The 15,823-nt window shown below is 39.5% G+C and overlaps 2 protein-coding genes across 2 annotated transcripts in view; one reads left to right on the top strand and one right to left on the bottom strand.

The window, feature by feature from the left end:
* b3gat2 (beta-1,3-glucuronyltransferase 2 (glucuronosyltransferase S)) overlaps window positions 1-12,240 on the top strand; it is a 63,608-nt gene extending 51,368 nt beyond the window's left edge. The window contains exon 4 of the mRNA XM_005745844.1: window positions 9,841-12,240. Within this exon, the coding sequence (XP_005745901.1) occupies window positions 9,841-9,927 (87 nt within the window). The 3' untranslated portion in view covers window positions 9,928-12,240. The remainder of the gene's footprint in view (window positions 1-9,840) is intronic.
* A 2,057-nt stretch (window positions 12,241-14,297) lies between these two features.
* LOC102209598 (stromal membrane-associated protein 1-like) overlaps window positions 14,298-15,823 on the bottom strand; it is a 12,344-nt gene continuing 10,818 nt past the window's right edge. Inside the window, exon 3 of the mRNA XM_005745843.1 lies at window positions 14,298-15,382. Within this exon, the coding sequence (XP_005745900.1) occupies window positions 15,236-15,382 (147 nt within the window). The 3' untranslated portion in view covers window positions 14,298-15,235. The remainder of the gene's footprint in view (window positions 15,383-15,823) is intronic.

Raw genomic sequence — 15,823 nt, 5'->3', positions numbered from 1 at the left:
GCAAAAATTGAAAATGATTCATCAAATGATTATGTATTAAAGAAACCTCTTTATACAACTTCCTGGTCCCCAAAAAAGTCCATTCAGTTAGATAAGGCAGTTCAACGTAGTTACCTAGTTACGCAGCTGTTTTCGACCAGTTCAAATCCTGCCATAACCATTAGCTCACACTCCCATCGTAAGTAAAATGATATCACTAAGAGAGGGAAATTGGATTTATCCACTTAAGGCTGCGAGTTTTGCTTATGTCAGTGAAGACCTCTCTTAGTTCTTTTAGCCAAGACATTAATCCTAATATTGACCCTTATTTTTTGGCCCGTCACCTTCAAGTTCAAATTGTTCCCTGAAATATGTCTCAAAAACCAGGTGTCTAGTCTTAACCTTTACTAAACTGCTAGAATACGGATAGACCGGACCTGATCTACAACGATCTACATTGGACCTGATCTACAACGATCTACATTGGACCTGATCTACAACGATCTACAACGATCTACAACGATCTACGTTGGACCTGATCTACAATGTCCAAATGATAACAGTGCTATATATTTGATATAGCTGTGGTGTGTCAGTATCTGTATCTGTTTAATTTTAACATTTATTTAATGCAGATTTCAATTTAACGGGGCCAAATAATCATTGATTAGAAGTGTTTTTAACATCCTGTGAGAGGACATTGTACTTGTTAAAGGCTGGAGAGATGCAGTTCTCACCAATGACACAAGAGGCTAAAGAAAAAATGAAGCATTTGGTGTTGCACAACTGTATCTGTGTGTCTCAACACCTTGAAGAAGGTGGAATCACAATCACTTTTAGGGAGCCCACTGGCTGTTTTCTCTTTCCGTCCTAAGTAAAAAAAATTTTTTAATGTTTTTCTTTTTTTTCTCATATGCACACAGGCTCAAGGTCACTGAGCAAACCTGGATTCTAACTCACACAATGCATTACATTCTTCTCCACTACAGATGGAAGCAACTTTTATTTTTACTCCTATATAAATGTTTAAAGTCCAAACATTAAGCAGCTGTGCACATTTTGTGAAACTGAATGACAGGCCAACATGTCAGGAGCAAACACTAGTATATCTCAATATGCAGTTTGTAAATAGGCCACATTCAGCCAGAGTTATCAAACTGCAGTGACCTGCACACTGGAGGTGAATCGCACAGGCTAGTGCTTAATAAAAGCCCAATTTATTTATCCAATTTATCAGTTTTAATCTAGCATGTGCACGTTTGTGTGTCTGGGGCACAAATACAGCCATAATAATAGTGACCATCACAGCAGTAACCATGGGGTATCCCCCTCCCCCTCTGCTATTGACAGCATGAGTCATGCTTTAAGCTAGTGGCACAGTCTAAACTTAGACACACACAGCCTGAATTGAATAGAAAGTGCGTTATAGCGCTATCAATTCTAGTTGTGTGCTTAGACAGCTTAGATCGATGCAGCTCATCTCAAATCGCCACAGCCCCTGTTGGCACCCAGTTTTATGAAGCCACTCATCCTCTTGACAACCATCACAGAGGCGCCTTAAAGGACTTTTTGTGACAAATGGATCCTATTATGTTTTTACCTTTCAAGGAATACATGAGCTTGAGCTCAACGTGCGATGCCTACAGCTGTTCCAAAAAGTACCAAGTCTGCAAGTGGCATTTACATGCTCTCTTTGTTTTGTTTTTTGGGTGCTTTTCTTATTAACGCCTTAGAGCCAGTTTGACTTTTCAGCTCCAGACCAGTCAGCAGTGACCACTGGTTATCCATCACACCAGTGTTTGTTGTTTTTTCAGTGGATGAATTTGAGGATCAGTGACAGAAATCCTCAGATTCAAGAGTTATTTATTTGCAATAACTTCTATAGCTCTATCAATTTTACTCAAGTTTATTGATCATTTCTTCTGAGAAATACATCCTGATAATGCCCACTGGGACATTTCATCCGTACCCAATACATCAAAAGCTACTGGCTGTTCTGTAAAAATGGGTTGGGGTGTTTATGGTTTCCCAGAGAGAGGGTTTTAAAGGATTCTGGTGGCCCTGTGATCTTTGTCCTCCCGACACCTTCAGGTTTAAATTGATTTCTTAAATGTATCGAGTTGTCTATTCTTATTCTTTACTAAATTCCTAAAATGATTAATTAGACATTTGCTGAACTCCATCACATTTTCAGTGAGTTTTACCTTGTGAAGCTTCGTTGTTTTAAAATGTTTCTTTTAGTTGCATCGTGAGGACATCATTGCTGTTGCCAGATTTTATTTTATTTTTTTATCAACAGTGGAGCCTCAAAAGGATCCACAGTGTGGCCCAACAAACATAATTAGTTCATTAGTTTCTGCTGCTCTTGAAGCTGAAGACAGTGAGGCTGTTGCAGAAAATGAAAGAGGAGAGTAAAACTAAGCAATCTGATGGAAAACATGTTGTAATTATCACTGACTTAAAAAAGTTTTATAGAGAATGTAAAGGTAAGTAACACATTATCAAGTTCAATGACTATATTAGAGTTAATAACTTAATATTGATGTTGTACTACATAAGTGTTGCAATTACCGGAAAAATGCTGAATAAAAATAAGCAAAACAAAGAAACAAAATTAAAAACATCTCTAACATGTGTTTGTACAAGCTCAACTGAGTTTATTCAGAAAATGGGACAAAAATCACAGATGGGTCTGTAACTTTTGTGGGCGGGGATGAGGGGCGGAAAAACAATAGTGCTTTATCTTTTTCAGTTACACGGGTATCGCGCTGTATCGCTGATAGGGATGGGAATTGATAAGAATTTAGCAATTCTGATTCCATTATTGATATCAGTTAGGGATATGAATAATCCCACTGCTAGAGGAAATATGCACACACTCAGGTTAAGATTTTTAACCTGCAGTTAAGTGTAAAAGCACATAATTTTGAGGAAAAAAAAATTGTAAATTACTTTTTACAGGAGGTATTTACGTCGACTGTTGCATTACTTTTAAAAATGACTAATGTGAATTTCATAGGGTAAAAATAAAGGCTTGGCGTTAGAAGACTGCTGGAGAGAGAGATACTGATGCACCGATGTGTGGACTGGCTATCGGTCCGATACCGACTCAAACATAAATAAATTAATAATCAGTCAATCTGATATTATGACAATAGGATGATGTAGTCAACTGATCTCTATTGTCACATTATCCGATCAGTTTAAATAACAGTTTTCTTTGTTAATTACGCCACACATTAGCACACAGGTGTTAGTGAGAGTACACGGAGGAATCACAGCACAGGGGTCTCAGCATTTTGGAGTTTCACACCAGCAATGATAACATCTCTTCATGAATGCTGAAATAGTTTTTGATTTGATGACAAACTTTGGTCACAAGTGTTACACAACTAAAGCTCAGATGATGATGATGCCTCCCTGTTGGCTTTCCTCTCACCCACTCTCACTCTCATTATGTTTGGTGGAACTCTTGTTGGTAAGCTTTTAGTGCACTTTACTCTATTAATATTATTTCACTTCACCATTACAGCTTGTTACACACAACAGTGCCCAGATTTTCCTGCTGCAAACCAATGATGGTACAACTCAAAGACTTGTTTACCAGTGGAGTACTTTAACTTCACTTTCTTTAAGGCTTGCATTCAAGTACTTTTTATTTTCAGAAAAAAATACCAAAAGCTGCTGTTTTATCCGAAATAAGCAAATACAGAATTTAATCATTGTGGTTCAGGATATGTGTGTGCAAGTCACAGTGTTGGGTCCAAGTCCCTGATGGGTTATGGGTAAATGTTTCCTGCAGGGAATAGATAAAGATCCCCTGGAGCTGCTGGATCATCATTTACTGATGGCTGCGGCTGCTGCAGACAGCTCTGTGTTGAAACTATCATCATCATTATCAACCCCATTACATTAATGGAGGCGCCCTGCCGCTGATATTAATACAGGTTATTAGCAGCCTGTGACATCATCAGTCATCAGCCAGAGCAGCCCAGAAAGGACGATGTGGTATCAGCATTTATCACATCAGCGTTACAATAGCAAAGGGATGTGACATCATCACTCATAAAGTCACTCATGTGAGGCTAAAATGCGAAACATCGCTCAGGCAGTGCAGAACGCAGCGCATCTCACACACTGTCACATCTGTCATATAGACACATCAGTAAAAAATGACAAGGCAACAACAAAGACTGTGGAATCTAAATCATGTTTAGTTTAAGTATATAAATAATACCTAGTGCTAAAAATCAAAAAGTAAAAGGTAAAAGCTTACTGGGTAATACAGTTTCTCATCAAAAGTATTTGTAAACATGCAGTTTGACTTTAAAAAACAAAACAAAAAAAACTAGACTGACATAAATCTTTGCATAAACTTTTTACACTGCTACCTCTGAAAAAGTTGAATATTAAGCACATAAGTATAATATAAAGAAAAATGTTGCCTTTTTTAGCTTGAGGTGAAACTGTGGAAACAGCAAATGCCGAAAGGTCTTATGGAATAAAATTCCAAGTCATAACAATCAGTTACACAGTAGCTACACTACTCTTCACTATTGAGCAGTGTTGCTTTCAATTTTGCTTCAGTTTTGGTCATGATTTTTATCAGGATCTGTCACTTTATCACACAAATTAAGTTCCTGTTCTGCTCATTAGATGTTACTTAAGCAACTTTGCATGATTCTGAAAGGCCCGTCTCTCTTTAGGTTTCGTTTAATTGGCTACTCCTCGTAAATAGAGGTTTAAACAGCAGCTAGCTGTCTTTTTGCCTTGTAGAGTTACATGAGGAGTTAAAGGTAAAAATATAGCAGGAATGACCTGTTGGCTTCGCACAAATACTGGAGACAATTAGTTTGGCTCTATAGCAAGTTTGACAAATGTATCTACCTGCACATGAAATCTCACAGACACATAGAGCCACAGCGAGTGTCAGCATTAAGTAGCAGAGGGGGCTGTTAATCAGTTTCAGCTGGTTTGGTGTCTTTGCGGGGTGACAACCCCAAAACAGGAATGGTTTTACAGTTGGAAAAACCTGTGTTTTTCTTATTGGGTTTGCACACGTCTCAGGAGAGACTTTGACCACCTCTCTTTACAAACTAAATCCTTTATGCTTCTTGGCTGCTGTGTGGCAACTAGTAGCTTCAGCTTTTCCACAGATAAACTCTGAAATTACTCAGACTGTAAATGGTAACTGTCAGTATCTCAGTGTTTAAAAATTCAGTTTGGCTTTGTGAGGGAGTAATGCATCTGAGTGAGAAGCACACCCTATTTCAGGGCCTGTTTTTAGTATGAACTGTAATCATTTTGGGTCTACACCTTGTTCTTGGTTTTATTGGTTAAGACTGGTCTGAACTGGCTTATTATTATTCATATTACTGGAAGATATTACTTTTACCAGCAGACACACCCTAACTCCAGCTCTGGGCACTTTGAGGACAGTATCTGGGATCAGACCATAGAACCTGAACGTCGACCTTGACAATGTAGGCCAGAAACGCTCATCTGACGGCTGGGTCAGTATCTGGAGACGACTGTCAGGAGCTGTAATGTAGTTAGATCGAGAGAGTAACGGCAACAGACAGCAGTGACAGGACAAGAAAGGAGGGGGATGGCAGGAACAGATGGAGACAGATGATAGCACAGGAGGGAAAGGAGCTCGAGGAGAGAGAAAGGATGAGGAGGGTAAAAGCCTATGCAGAGAAAAGAGGATACATAGATTGATTGAGGAAGATTTAAAAAAAGAAAGAAGACAGAATGACAGGGGACCCAGGGAGCTCTGGGGTGAAAGACTGCACTGCTGTCTATTTCATTACAAATGGCTCTCAGCTTTCTGCCAAACTTAATTTTAGTGGCATTAATGTGGCTAAACACATCTCTGACCACTTCTTGGTCTGGTTTTTGGTGACACAATCCTTAAAGCATCTTGAGTGCATTTACAAATTAGGAATGCATTTTTCCTTTCTGTCGAGTGAGAGATATTTCAGATTCAATTGAATGTAAGAACCGAGCCTGGAGAAGCTTATAGACACTGGAAGCAGCAAGTGAGGAAAGGTCTTAATAAATAAAATCCCAAGTCGTGACAATCAGGTAAATTCTCTCCAAAGATTTGGAATCACTGCTAAGCAGATTTGATTTCAGTTTAAATGAAGTTTAAACCATTAGACGAAACTGATGACGCTCATTTCCATCTTCACATATTTTATTCGTAGACTTAAAATTGAACATCATCTCTCTTTTAGCCAGGGCTCTTCTTATTGGACGTTTAAACAGCAGGTACGTGGGGCTTTATGAGATGACCCCATTAGCGATATCCCCTGTTGTTGGCATCACACAGAGCTTAAAGTGCAAAAAATATGTCAGAAACTGAGCCTTTAGAGCAGCCTGAAGTCTGAGTTCTTCGCTCTGGGTCTGGATTATATTTACATAGGCTGACATGATTATTTGAAATTTCTTGGCCATTTTGGCCAGCAGTGTGCATATTACAGAGAAGAGAGAAATAAAACATAATTTCAGATTCATTTGAATACACTCCATGTTGCTAAGTTGCAAATTGAGTTGCAAAACTGACATGCTTCTTTTTATTCATAGTGACTTTTATAAAAAGCAGCCTTACTTTAATCCATCTGCAGTATGGTGCTGAATCCAAAATGAGTTCTCACTTTTTCCTTGCTGTGCCATGATTATCTTTTCAATCTGACTCTACTTCACTCTAGTGCTCCCTTCCTAGACTTTTGTCACAGGGAGTCTGAAGGAAATTTAAAATCATTGTTAGCGGAAGTGACCCAGTAAAAAAAAAATAATAATAATAATAACACCTAAATTGGTCTGTTTTATATTAGGTAAATCAAAGCTGTGTCCTTTCTGTACAGCAGGTTCTGAAATACTGTTTTGTTCAAAACCACTGACATCACAGAGGTATTTAAAAGTGTCGTTGGTTGCTGGAACCCTTTTTCTTAAAAATTTGTGTCACTGTTTCGATACCAAGAGCAAAAGCTCCTGTTTGAAGGAGCAATAATTAGCACATAAGATATCAGGAGATGGCACTTAAAGAAATGTGTGTTTATTTAACTGGATGTTGGATTTAGGGGCTTGGCCCCTTTGATAGGAGTCTGAATAGAGGCAGCTCACATCCACTAAATAGTCATTGAACTGGACCTTTCCACTGTGTTGGTGGCTTTTGTGGTATGAGCAATCCAAGAAGTTTGAAATTCCAGTGCATTATTAGTCCATTACTTAGCAATCTTCTATGTGGAGCAGTTCTTTTTAAGGAGTGTAGGGCCCAGTGCTGATTGGAAGACACACAAAGTGCTAACTCTTAATTCATGTAAATGGGAGGAACAGTAAGCCAGCCATCTGGCTCGCCATGCTGGCCCTCGCCTTGGGAGAAGACATATTGTCACTCATCTACGTGGATATAGCTTCCTTTCTGACTTTCAGAACTTTATTACCTGATCTGAAGAGCTCTGAAAGGAAAAAGCCAAAAACATAATAGGTCCCCTTTAAGGTAAAAGTTCTGCTATATAAGTTCCTCTTGCTCATAGGTAGAAACAGGCCTTCCCCCACCATATGCTATTAAGGTGAAAAAAAAAAGCACAGAGCTCTCTAACCTGAAAAAGCTTTTTTTGTCTCCGAGTTGCCTGAGGGTGGAAACGAAAGCTAGAGCAGGAAATAGGACTGAGGTAAAACCAGCAGTAAGGCCATGGGAGAGAAAGTGGACTTGATGAATGAGGAAAACAGAGAGCAAACTGGGGGGAAGAGAAGAGTATACGGGGAACAGGGAGCGCACTCTGGCTGCATAATTGGCACGCGCACGCACAGATACCATTTCCCCCACAGCTCTGGAGCGGCTGCTACATTAGCCTCGTTAGATATGCAAAGCGGGCCAATTAGCAGCTCAGTGTGCAGGAAGTGACACGTTCCACCTGAAGAAGCGCAAAAACAACGTCAGCGTCCACAGCCAGCAATAAATCATGCCTTTGTGAGTCACTGTGTGTGCAGTTTCGGACACACTTGAATTATGGGCTCATTAGTTATAAACTCCCCCCCAAAAAAACTCATTTGAAACTACATGGAATGGAATTTGTTCTCCTCTCCAGGAAAATATCAATCGTTGCATCCATTGTACTGTTTTCTCACCAATATATTGCTGTGAAATTGACTGAAAACACAAGACAAACAGCTGCAGTGAGGTGCGTGCTGCTTTTGATTCAAACCATTTCGAGGTGTCAGGCTGTTTCCTGCAAGTGGAATCCCTCGCAGCACACCAGCACCATCAAATCCAACAGCAGGAGGATACAATGCTATCTCTGCTGCAGAGAACACAGACTTGTTTTTTACTCCATGGGGCATTTCATATGCAGATCATCGAGGACTGAAGGTTCAAAATGCATCTGCAATGAGTTGGAAATACAACTGCACACTTGATTTAGACCAGTATATTGGTTTCATACTGACACCAAGAAGCCACGGAGTAGAAATCACCACTGATCTGTGTCAGTAAATATTGTACCTCAAATTTTTGTATTAAAATCCTAATAGTTTATACTTTCATAGAAGAATAAAAGGACAGTGATTTGTGCAGTTAAAAGGGCACACCTTCCATCTCAGTAAAGATCAAAGCACCATGCCGCATGCATGTTAACTTAAACTCTGTTTTTTCCAACACCTAACAACCTTTTTTTGTTTCTAATGTCTCTGTAAAGCACTTTGAATCACCTTGTTGTTGAATTGTGCTATACAAATAAACTTGCCTTGCCTTTTAGTTCCAGGATATCACACAAGGCTTTCAATTTGTGCTAAATAAGTGATTAATAACAATTTCTGTCACTAAATCTAGATAATTCAATCAGATGTGTTTCAAAAACCATCAACTGCACAAATACAGAGGAAACGAACACTCCGCCATCTCCAAGCTAGCACACAGCTACAACCCCATGTGTGGACACACCTGTCAGTCAAAGCAGCCCCACCCCTAACTTTAATTCTCATCAGTATCCAAAACACCAAACGGATTTGTGTGCAAGGCTGTAAACATGCTTTTTAAAATGGGAGCCCACAGGGATTGACTCACTTTTCGTTTCAGTCCCAAGTGGCCATTAGAGGAACTGCAAATGCTACACCGTCTGCCACTGTCACCTCATTTTCCGCTTAACACTCGACTTTAACACGCCTGCACATCAGTGTTTCAGATGATCTGAACAAATGACCAGTATAATTTTTTTAGTTGGACGGCCTATTAAGTTTAAAATATATGTTTCGAATCAAGTCCAAGTCAGGTTCTGTGAAGGCTTTTTCTGGAAACATAAGAAAGCTTGTAAGAAAATGAACAGTGAGGCACATTATCACACCACCATTGTGCAGCTATACAGGAGGAGAGAGGAGGGACAGAGCCCCCCGAGTAGAGCTGTTCCCACTGTCATACACTCATGACAGATTTAGCCTACTATTATTAGTTGACAATAGCGGACAGTTATCAAACAAAGAGTGAAACAGTATCAGTATCATCTGCTGGTTCTTTATTTTTTTATATGTGTAATGGAAAGTAATATGATACATTACATGTATAGTTATTACGCTTGTCTGATAGACTTGTTTTCCTGGTGATGTTGCATTTCTATATCTCAACAATAAAATGAGTTTAATGTACCCTGATATTTATTGTAAAACCAATCCCCCACCCTCGTATGTTTTTATATCTGTTTGATTGTTTGCTGGTGTATTCCTTTTCTTTGTTATTGTTGTTGCATGAAACCATCAACGGGAGTGTGTTTCACACGACTGCCTTTCTTCTACTCTCTTTTTTTAGTGCATTACGCTTTCTTTGCCGGCAGATTTTCTGATTCTTCCGCTTCTCTTTTTCAGGTGCTGGTTTGGCACACTCGCACAGAGAAACCACATCTCGCAAACGAGCCCAAACATCGAAAGGACACCGTCGCCATCGAGGTGTGATCGGGGCTGCCCGTCATCTCTTGGCTGAGACTTCCAGCAGCACTCTGCTTTCCTCTGCCTTTCGGGTTAATACAATCTGCTGGTGATGGACAGAGTCTCTGAGGAGCTGCATGATTCAAGACTCCTTGCTGTCTTTCAAACATGCTCTGTGAGAACTGGATAGCACCAAATACCTTTTACAAACTGGAATGACCTAGACTGTTCATTTCCTCGCATCCACAGCCTGCTGATGTAAAAAGTAAATGTTACTAGAAATGTAACATATCGTGTTGCTGAACTGAAAAGTGCCATGTGAGACGCATCGAATCATTGATATGTTTTTTTTAATTAACAATTCTGTGTCCTAATTAAAACCATGAAATTGTGATAGAATTGCTAAAAGAAGAAAAGGCTTGTGTGCCGGATGTGAGGCATACTGCTAAGGTTTCCTAGTGTGAAAGGAATGTTTAACATTTTTGTAGGGATGCACTGATACCAACACCAGTATTGTTTACCCGTTTGATTCTGTGTTCATGTAGCTACTCTGATAACAGCTGTCACACAATGCTAACCTCTCCTCTAGGAGTTGGCTCTCCCACTAGTTTGTGAAGTCCTGTTCCCAAAACTTTGAGTTCGGTGTTATGACTGTCATCAGCATTTTTGAAACCAGACATCAAAAGCACAGCTGTGAAACTGAAGGACACTACATGTTTATAGGGTAGCTGCTTTTCAGTCCGCAAGTAAGCCCACCCTAAAGCATATTCTACTTTATTGTTCTTGTGGACACTTATTGGGACTAAAATTTGCAAAATAAGAATTGTGTTGTGTTCATTAGGATTTAAAATGTGTGATTGAGATCATAAACTCATCAGGAACGTTGTTACTGTGGATTAAGGCCTTTCTAGGCTGCCACAGGGCGAGAGGAAGAGGACACCCTTGGTAGTCTATTGAAGACTCAATTAGAAACAGCAACAGAGGCAGCAAGACAACATACCCAGTCACTGCCCAAAGTCTGCAAATCCAAATGATATCAGATGGCCTTAAAGGAACATCAGTTTGATGATACAGAGCCAACTGAGCATTCATGTTACAGGAAACATTTATTTGAATTCTGTAATTAAGTATCTCTGTTCTTAGTATTGGCAAGTACCCTAATGTAAGTTTGATTGAAAAAAAAGAAGAAGGTATTTGTGGATCCCTACAGTTTTGGAAACATGATTGTTTACTGGTACCAATTTCACACCCATGCCAAAAACTGGCATCAGAAGGCTTTCAACATAAAATTAGCTTAGCGTGAAGACTGGAAGGTAAAATATAATTATTTAAAAAAATAACCCCAGTAATGACCCTAAACACCTCCACACATCCCGTGTTGAATTTTTGCTCATTGTTAGCTAAACAGAGCAGAAACGGCTATCCTGATCCTAAGGAATCTGGCCTAATATCTTGCTAGCATTCTAGCAAGATTACAGTCTTTGCTATAAAATGCAACATAACCCACTACAATTTAATTAAAAAAAATTCTAGAGATAATGTAGTAACTAGCTTCAAATGTGTTTGTAGAGGCATCTTTGAACTTTAATTAGGGGCAGGCAATTAGCTTTCCTTCTCTGGTAGTTTTTATGCTAAGCTAGGCTCCAACTCTGTAATTAATAAAACATTTTTTCCAACCTCACTCTTGGAAACTGAAGAAAGTGTATTTCTTAAATTACTGGGACATTACTATTCTTCCCATAATTCCCCTGAAAAATTTGGGTGTGTTTAAAAAAAAACAAAACAGTTTGAATCCTTTTCATCAAAGTTTTAGCTCAGATTTCACAGTAATGTCAGTTCGACTGCTGGCTGTGAAATGCCAATCAGATTCTGTCAGGAACAGCCGCCCCTGGTCTTCTTTGTTTAAATTAAATCACATGAATGTCTCAAAGTTAATGCTGTTAAGGTTGATTGATGCCTAAATACTATTTAATTATTAGAATGAGCTGATCATATAAACCTAATGAAGTGACAACATGCGTTTTCTCCTCCGTGTATATGAGGAATGTAATGAAGTTTGGAAGTGGCCCACATCAAGTAACAACACTCCTGACAAGCAGCCATCAATAATTTAGCATCTGTGAGCTGACAACAAAGGAAACCCATCTGTCAGCAGAGAAGGAAAAAGAAATGGAGAAGCTGGTATATAAGCGGTACAACACAGGCGGCCACTTTGACTGTTCTAATGTGCAAAGAGCTCTTTTCCAGACAGCAGTATTGTCCTGAGCACTGAAGTTTAGAGGGGACTGTATGTACAGTTGTGTTTGATGTACACACAAGAAATAAAAACAAGCCTTATTATCCAGGATTCAACAGCTTTTATTTCAAATGACTCACTTGTAAAACAGGCATCAGGAAAAAAAAAGGAGAAAAGAAAGTAAAAGATCTCAAAAAGATAAAACCATATTTTTAGAGTCATTAAACAAAGATGATCACAGAAAATTTTCTGCATATTTACAGTTTTAATGCATAAAACACATCTTTTTCCCTGTACTAGGCACCAGAAAATGTAAACACACTGGAAATAAACCTGGATGACATTAAGTTATTAAGAATATGTTGTTATAAACGTTCTCCCACAGAGTGCTACAGTTATTGCATGGCAGAGGGACCCTGTACAGACATGAATCTCTGCATCGGCGCTCGGCAGTGTGATCTGAAGAACTGAAGAGTAATGATGATGTAATGATGAACCCATCAAGGATTTTCATACAGGTCCACTTTAATCTACCACTGTTCAGTCCCATTCCCACTGCCAATCTAGCCCTCTGATTGGCCATCCAGGTTTATTTGCTGCAGACTAACTGTGCTTTTCTTGTACTACACACAACAAAACATCACACAGCGAATGGCGGAACATACGGTTACAGCATCATACATGGAAGGACAAGCATTCTGGGTGTCACACTGGTCCAGAATTTCAAATAAAAAGACAGATTTCCAACTCAGTAGTTGGGACCAAACTGCCAGTTCTTCTATATTTACCACTCAACAAAAATCTGAGACGCAGAATCACAATCAACCACTGATACAGTACCTGCTCTGCTATTTAAAGTTTAGTTAAGACATACTGTTGTGATCCCAAGATTCCAGTGGTGATTTAATTTCCCTCAAGGCGCATGGGAGAGGGTGCACACTTCAACAACAAGGAATATTTTAACTGGGTTGGAGCCCAGTCTGCACTAAACCTAACGCGTTTGGTTTTAAAACACTTCAAAACATCACAGCGAGGCCACCAAAGGCACCCAGGGGACTGCGGGACCGCCCAGCAATTACTGAGACTTAAAGGGAATGTTTGACATTTGAAGGTTTGTGTTGTTTTTTTTAATGCAGCCATCAATTTGAGTAACATGGACAAGTTTACCTTCGATGGACAAAGTATACTGGATAATGAGATGTGTCTCTACACACGTATGTGTGTTTGTGTGTATAAATACATATAACGATAAAAGACATGTCAAACAAAGCATCGGCTTTGTTAAGCATTAGCTCTTTTAAATAACTACGCTAACTGTGCTAATGGCTTCTGTTTGTTAAAGAGATGTATGTTCATGGTACTCAAGATGAAAGAGTGCAGTTATTGCAGTCTGTCCCTGTCATGTCGCTAGATAACTAAGCAGATGAGTCGGTGACCAGTTCCAGAAAATTCTTTTAGCTAGCACCTGTAGGTTAAGAATTGCCCTAGCGCTATGTAGCAATTAGCTGAATGGAAAGATTTGAAACAGTTTTAAAAAGTCAAAAATAAAAATAAAAACTGAAAACTACACATTGACTACACACATTGATGTTTGTCTGACATATAAGCGGATATGTAATAAGGATAAGCTAAGGGTCGAGTAACTCTGGCACCTTAATTGTGAATCAATTGCCGAGCAGCTAACAACATACAATAACGCAAAGTCTAGAAATCAGGAAACCTGTGATAATATATTTACATTTACAGTGTGAATTGTTTGAATTGCGATACATTGGAGATTTTGCTTAACTTTAGAGAGACTTCAGTTTGTTTGTTTTGGTTGTTGTTTTTGGATCATTTTGAACAGTACCAGATTAGCATATCCGCATATCGTCTGCTAAATTAAGCTAACTGCATCTAACTGCTAGCTTCAAGTTTTACAGCAAACATTAAGTTTTTTCTTCTTTTTTTTTTCCAAGAAAATATGTACTTATATATTTAAACCTGTGGATGTGTGGGGAAAACAGTAGTTTTAGATTATATGTCAGCAAGCCCAAGCATAACACATTTTATTTCTCTAACTTTAAAATATTATTATATAATTATATAATACTTTATAAAAAAAAGTATTACTATCAAAACAAAAACCATAAAATAGAAAAGAAAATGGAACAATTTAGGCTATTTAATTGTTTATTTAAAAAAAAAAAGTCTACCATAAACACAGAGATTTATTATATACCTTGAGCAAGTGGTTTCCCCACAACTGAAAACCACTGGTGTAAGTCATCAGTACACTGTCTGCTGTGGGAATAAGCTGAACCCGCAGAGACTGAAACAAGACAGCTTGACTTCACACGTTTCAAAGGGAAAATGGTTGAACTGTTTGATCATTAGTGCAAAAATAAAAGTAAAACCTACTGTATTAGCAGGTCAGCGAGACCTCATTTTTTTTAGCAGAGGCTAAAAAACCTTCGACCAAAGTTTTTCTGAGCTGAAGCATTGACCTCTCTCCCCTGAAAAAACCCAGGAGATTCACTTTTTTTTTTCACATAAATACAGTACTGGACGATTATCTGCTACGAGGCTGTGCTTGCCCTAAAGGAGCAGGAAGGGAAGGAAGAGGGACCATCACAATATACAGTGCAGAGAGAAGGGAGAGGACAGGTAGCATAGACCAACCACAAGACAGCCATATCTACCATATCTACTGCAGATACTGAGAGACTAACTATCCAGTTTGGTAATGATATCATCTTAGTATTACAGACACTTGGAGTTTTTGCTCCAGCAGCTTTGTTACATCTCTTTTGTTTTCTTTGTCTTTTTCCGACAACAACAAAAAGGAAACCAGAAAAGAAAAGGAAGTCAACTATAGACGCAACATAGCGGTTGCCGGGTTTTTTTCGTTTTGTTTTTTACTGCTCCAATCCATTGTGATGTCATCTTGGCCCTCTAAAGGAACTGCGGTGAAGGTGTGTTGGGGCACACGGACTGTCCTTGCTGTATATAATCAGAGCTGAAGGTACATGGATTGGTTGGAAAATATGGGTGTTTTCTTGCCATGTCGCTGCCCTCCACTCCCCACCGCACCACCACATCCTCTGGACCCCATCCTCGTCACTTCCACAGCTGAGTGCTGAGGGTCTGGCCTGAAGCCGGGGATGGAGCTGCGGGCCAACCGGCCCCAGGGGTGCCTGATTGGCTGGAAGCAGCTGGCGCAGGCCCTCCACCACTCAGAGCCATGCCTGACATCTGCTGGGTCATCTGAGATAGAAAACAGAGGAGAAAAGTTACTGTTTGAGTTCATCAGAGCAAACACAGAGTTATTCTGTCATTTCAGAGCCTGGAGGTGAGTGTTGGGGTTTCTCCATCCTTTAACTCCACTTCCTGGCTTATTTCCAACCCTCTTTAACATCCCCTCTGTTCATAAATGCTCCCTGCCCTCTCTCCTCTCTTTTCACAATCCCTCACCCTCTTCCACATCCCTAACTCACTCCCCTTCTTCCCTCCATTCGGTCTTATCTATTATGAATGTGCTTTGGTGCAGTGCTGCTCACTTATCTGGTCATCAGAGAGCTGAGAGCGTGTGTGTAGGTACTGTGTGTGTAGTAATGCATGTGTGTCAGCTAACCAAGCACTCATCAGCTCACCGTTCCATCTTCTGCACAAAATGCGCGTGTGCGCACACACACACACACACACACA

The sequence above is a fragment of the Pundamilia nyererei genome, unplaced genomic scaffold (assembly GCF_000239375.1).
Source record: "Pundamilia nyererei isolate P.nyererei 1_Seehausen unplaced genomic scaffold, PunNye1.0 scaffold00168, whole genome shotgun sequence".
Lineage (NCBI taxonomy): Eukaryota > Metazoa > Chordata > Actinopteri > Cichliformes > Cichlidae > Pundamilia > Pundamilia nyererei.
The sequence above is the reverse complement of the archived record's forward strand: the minus strand, read 5'-3'. Positions and strand labels throughout refer to the sequence as shown.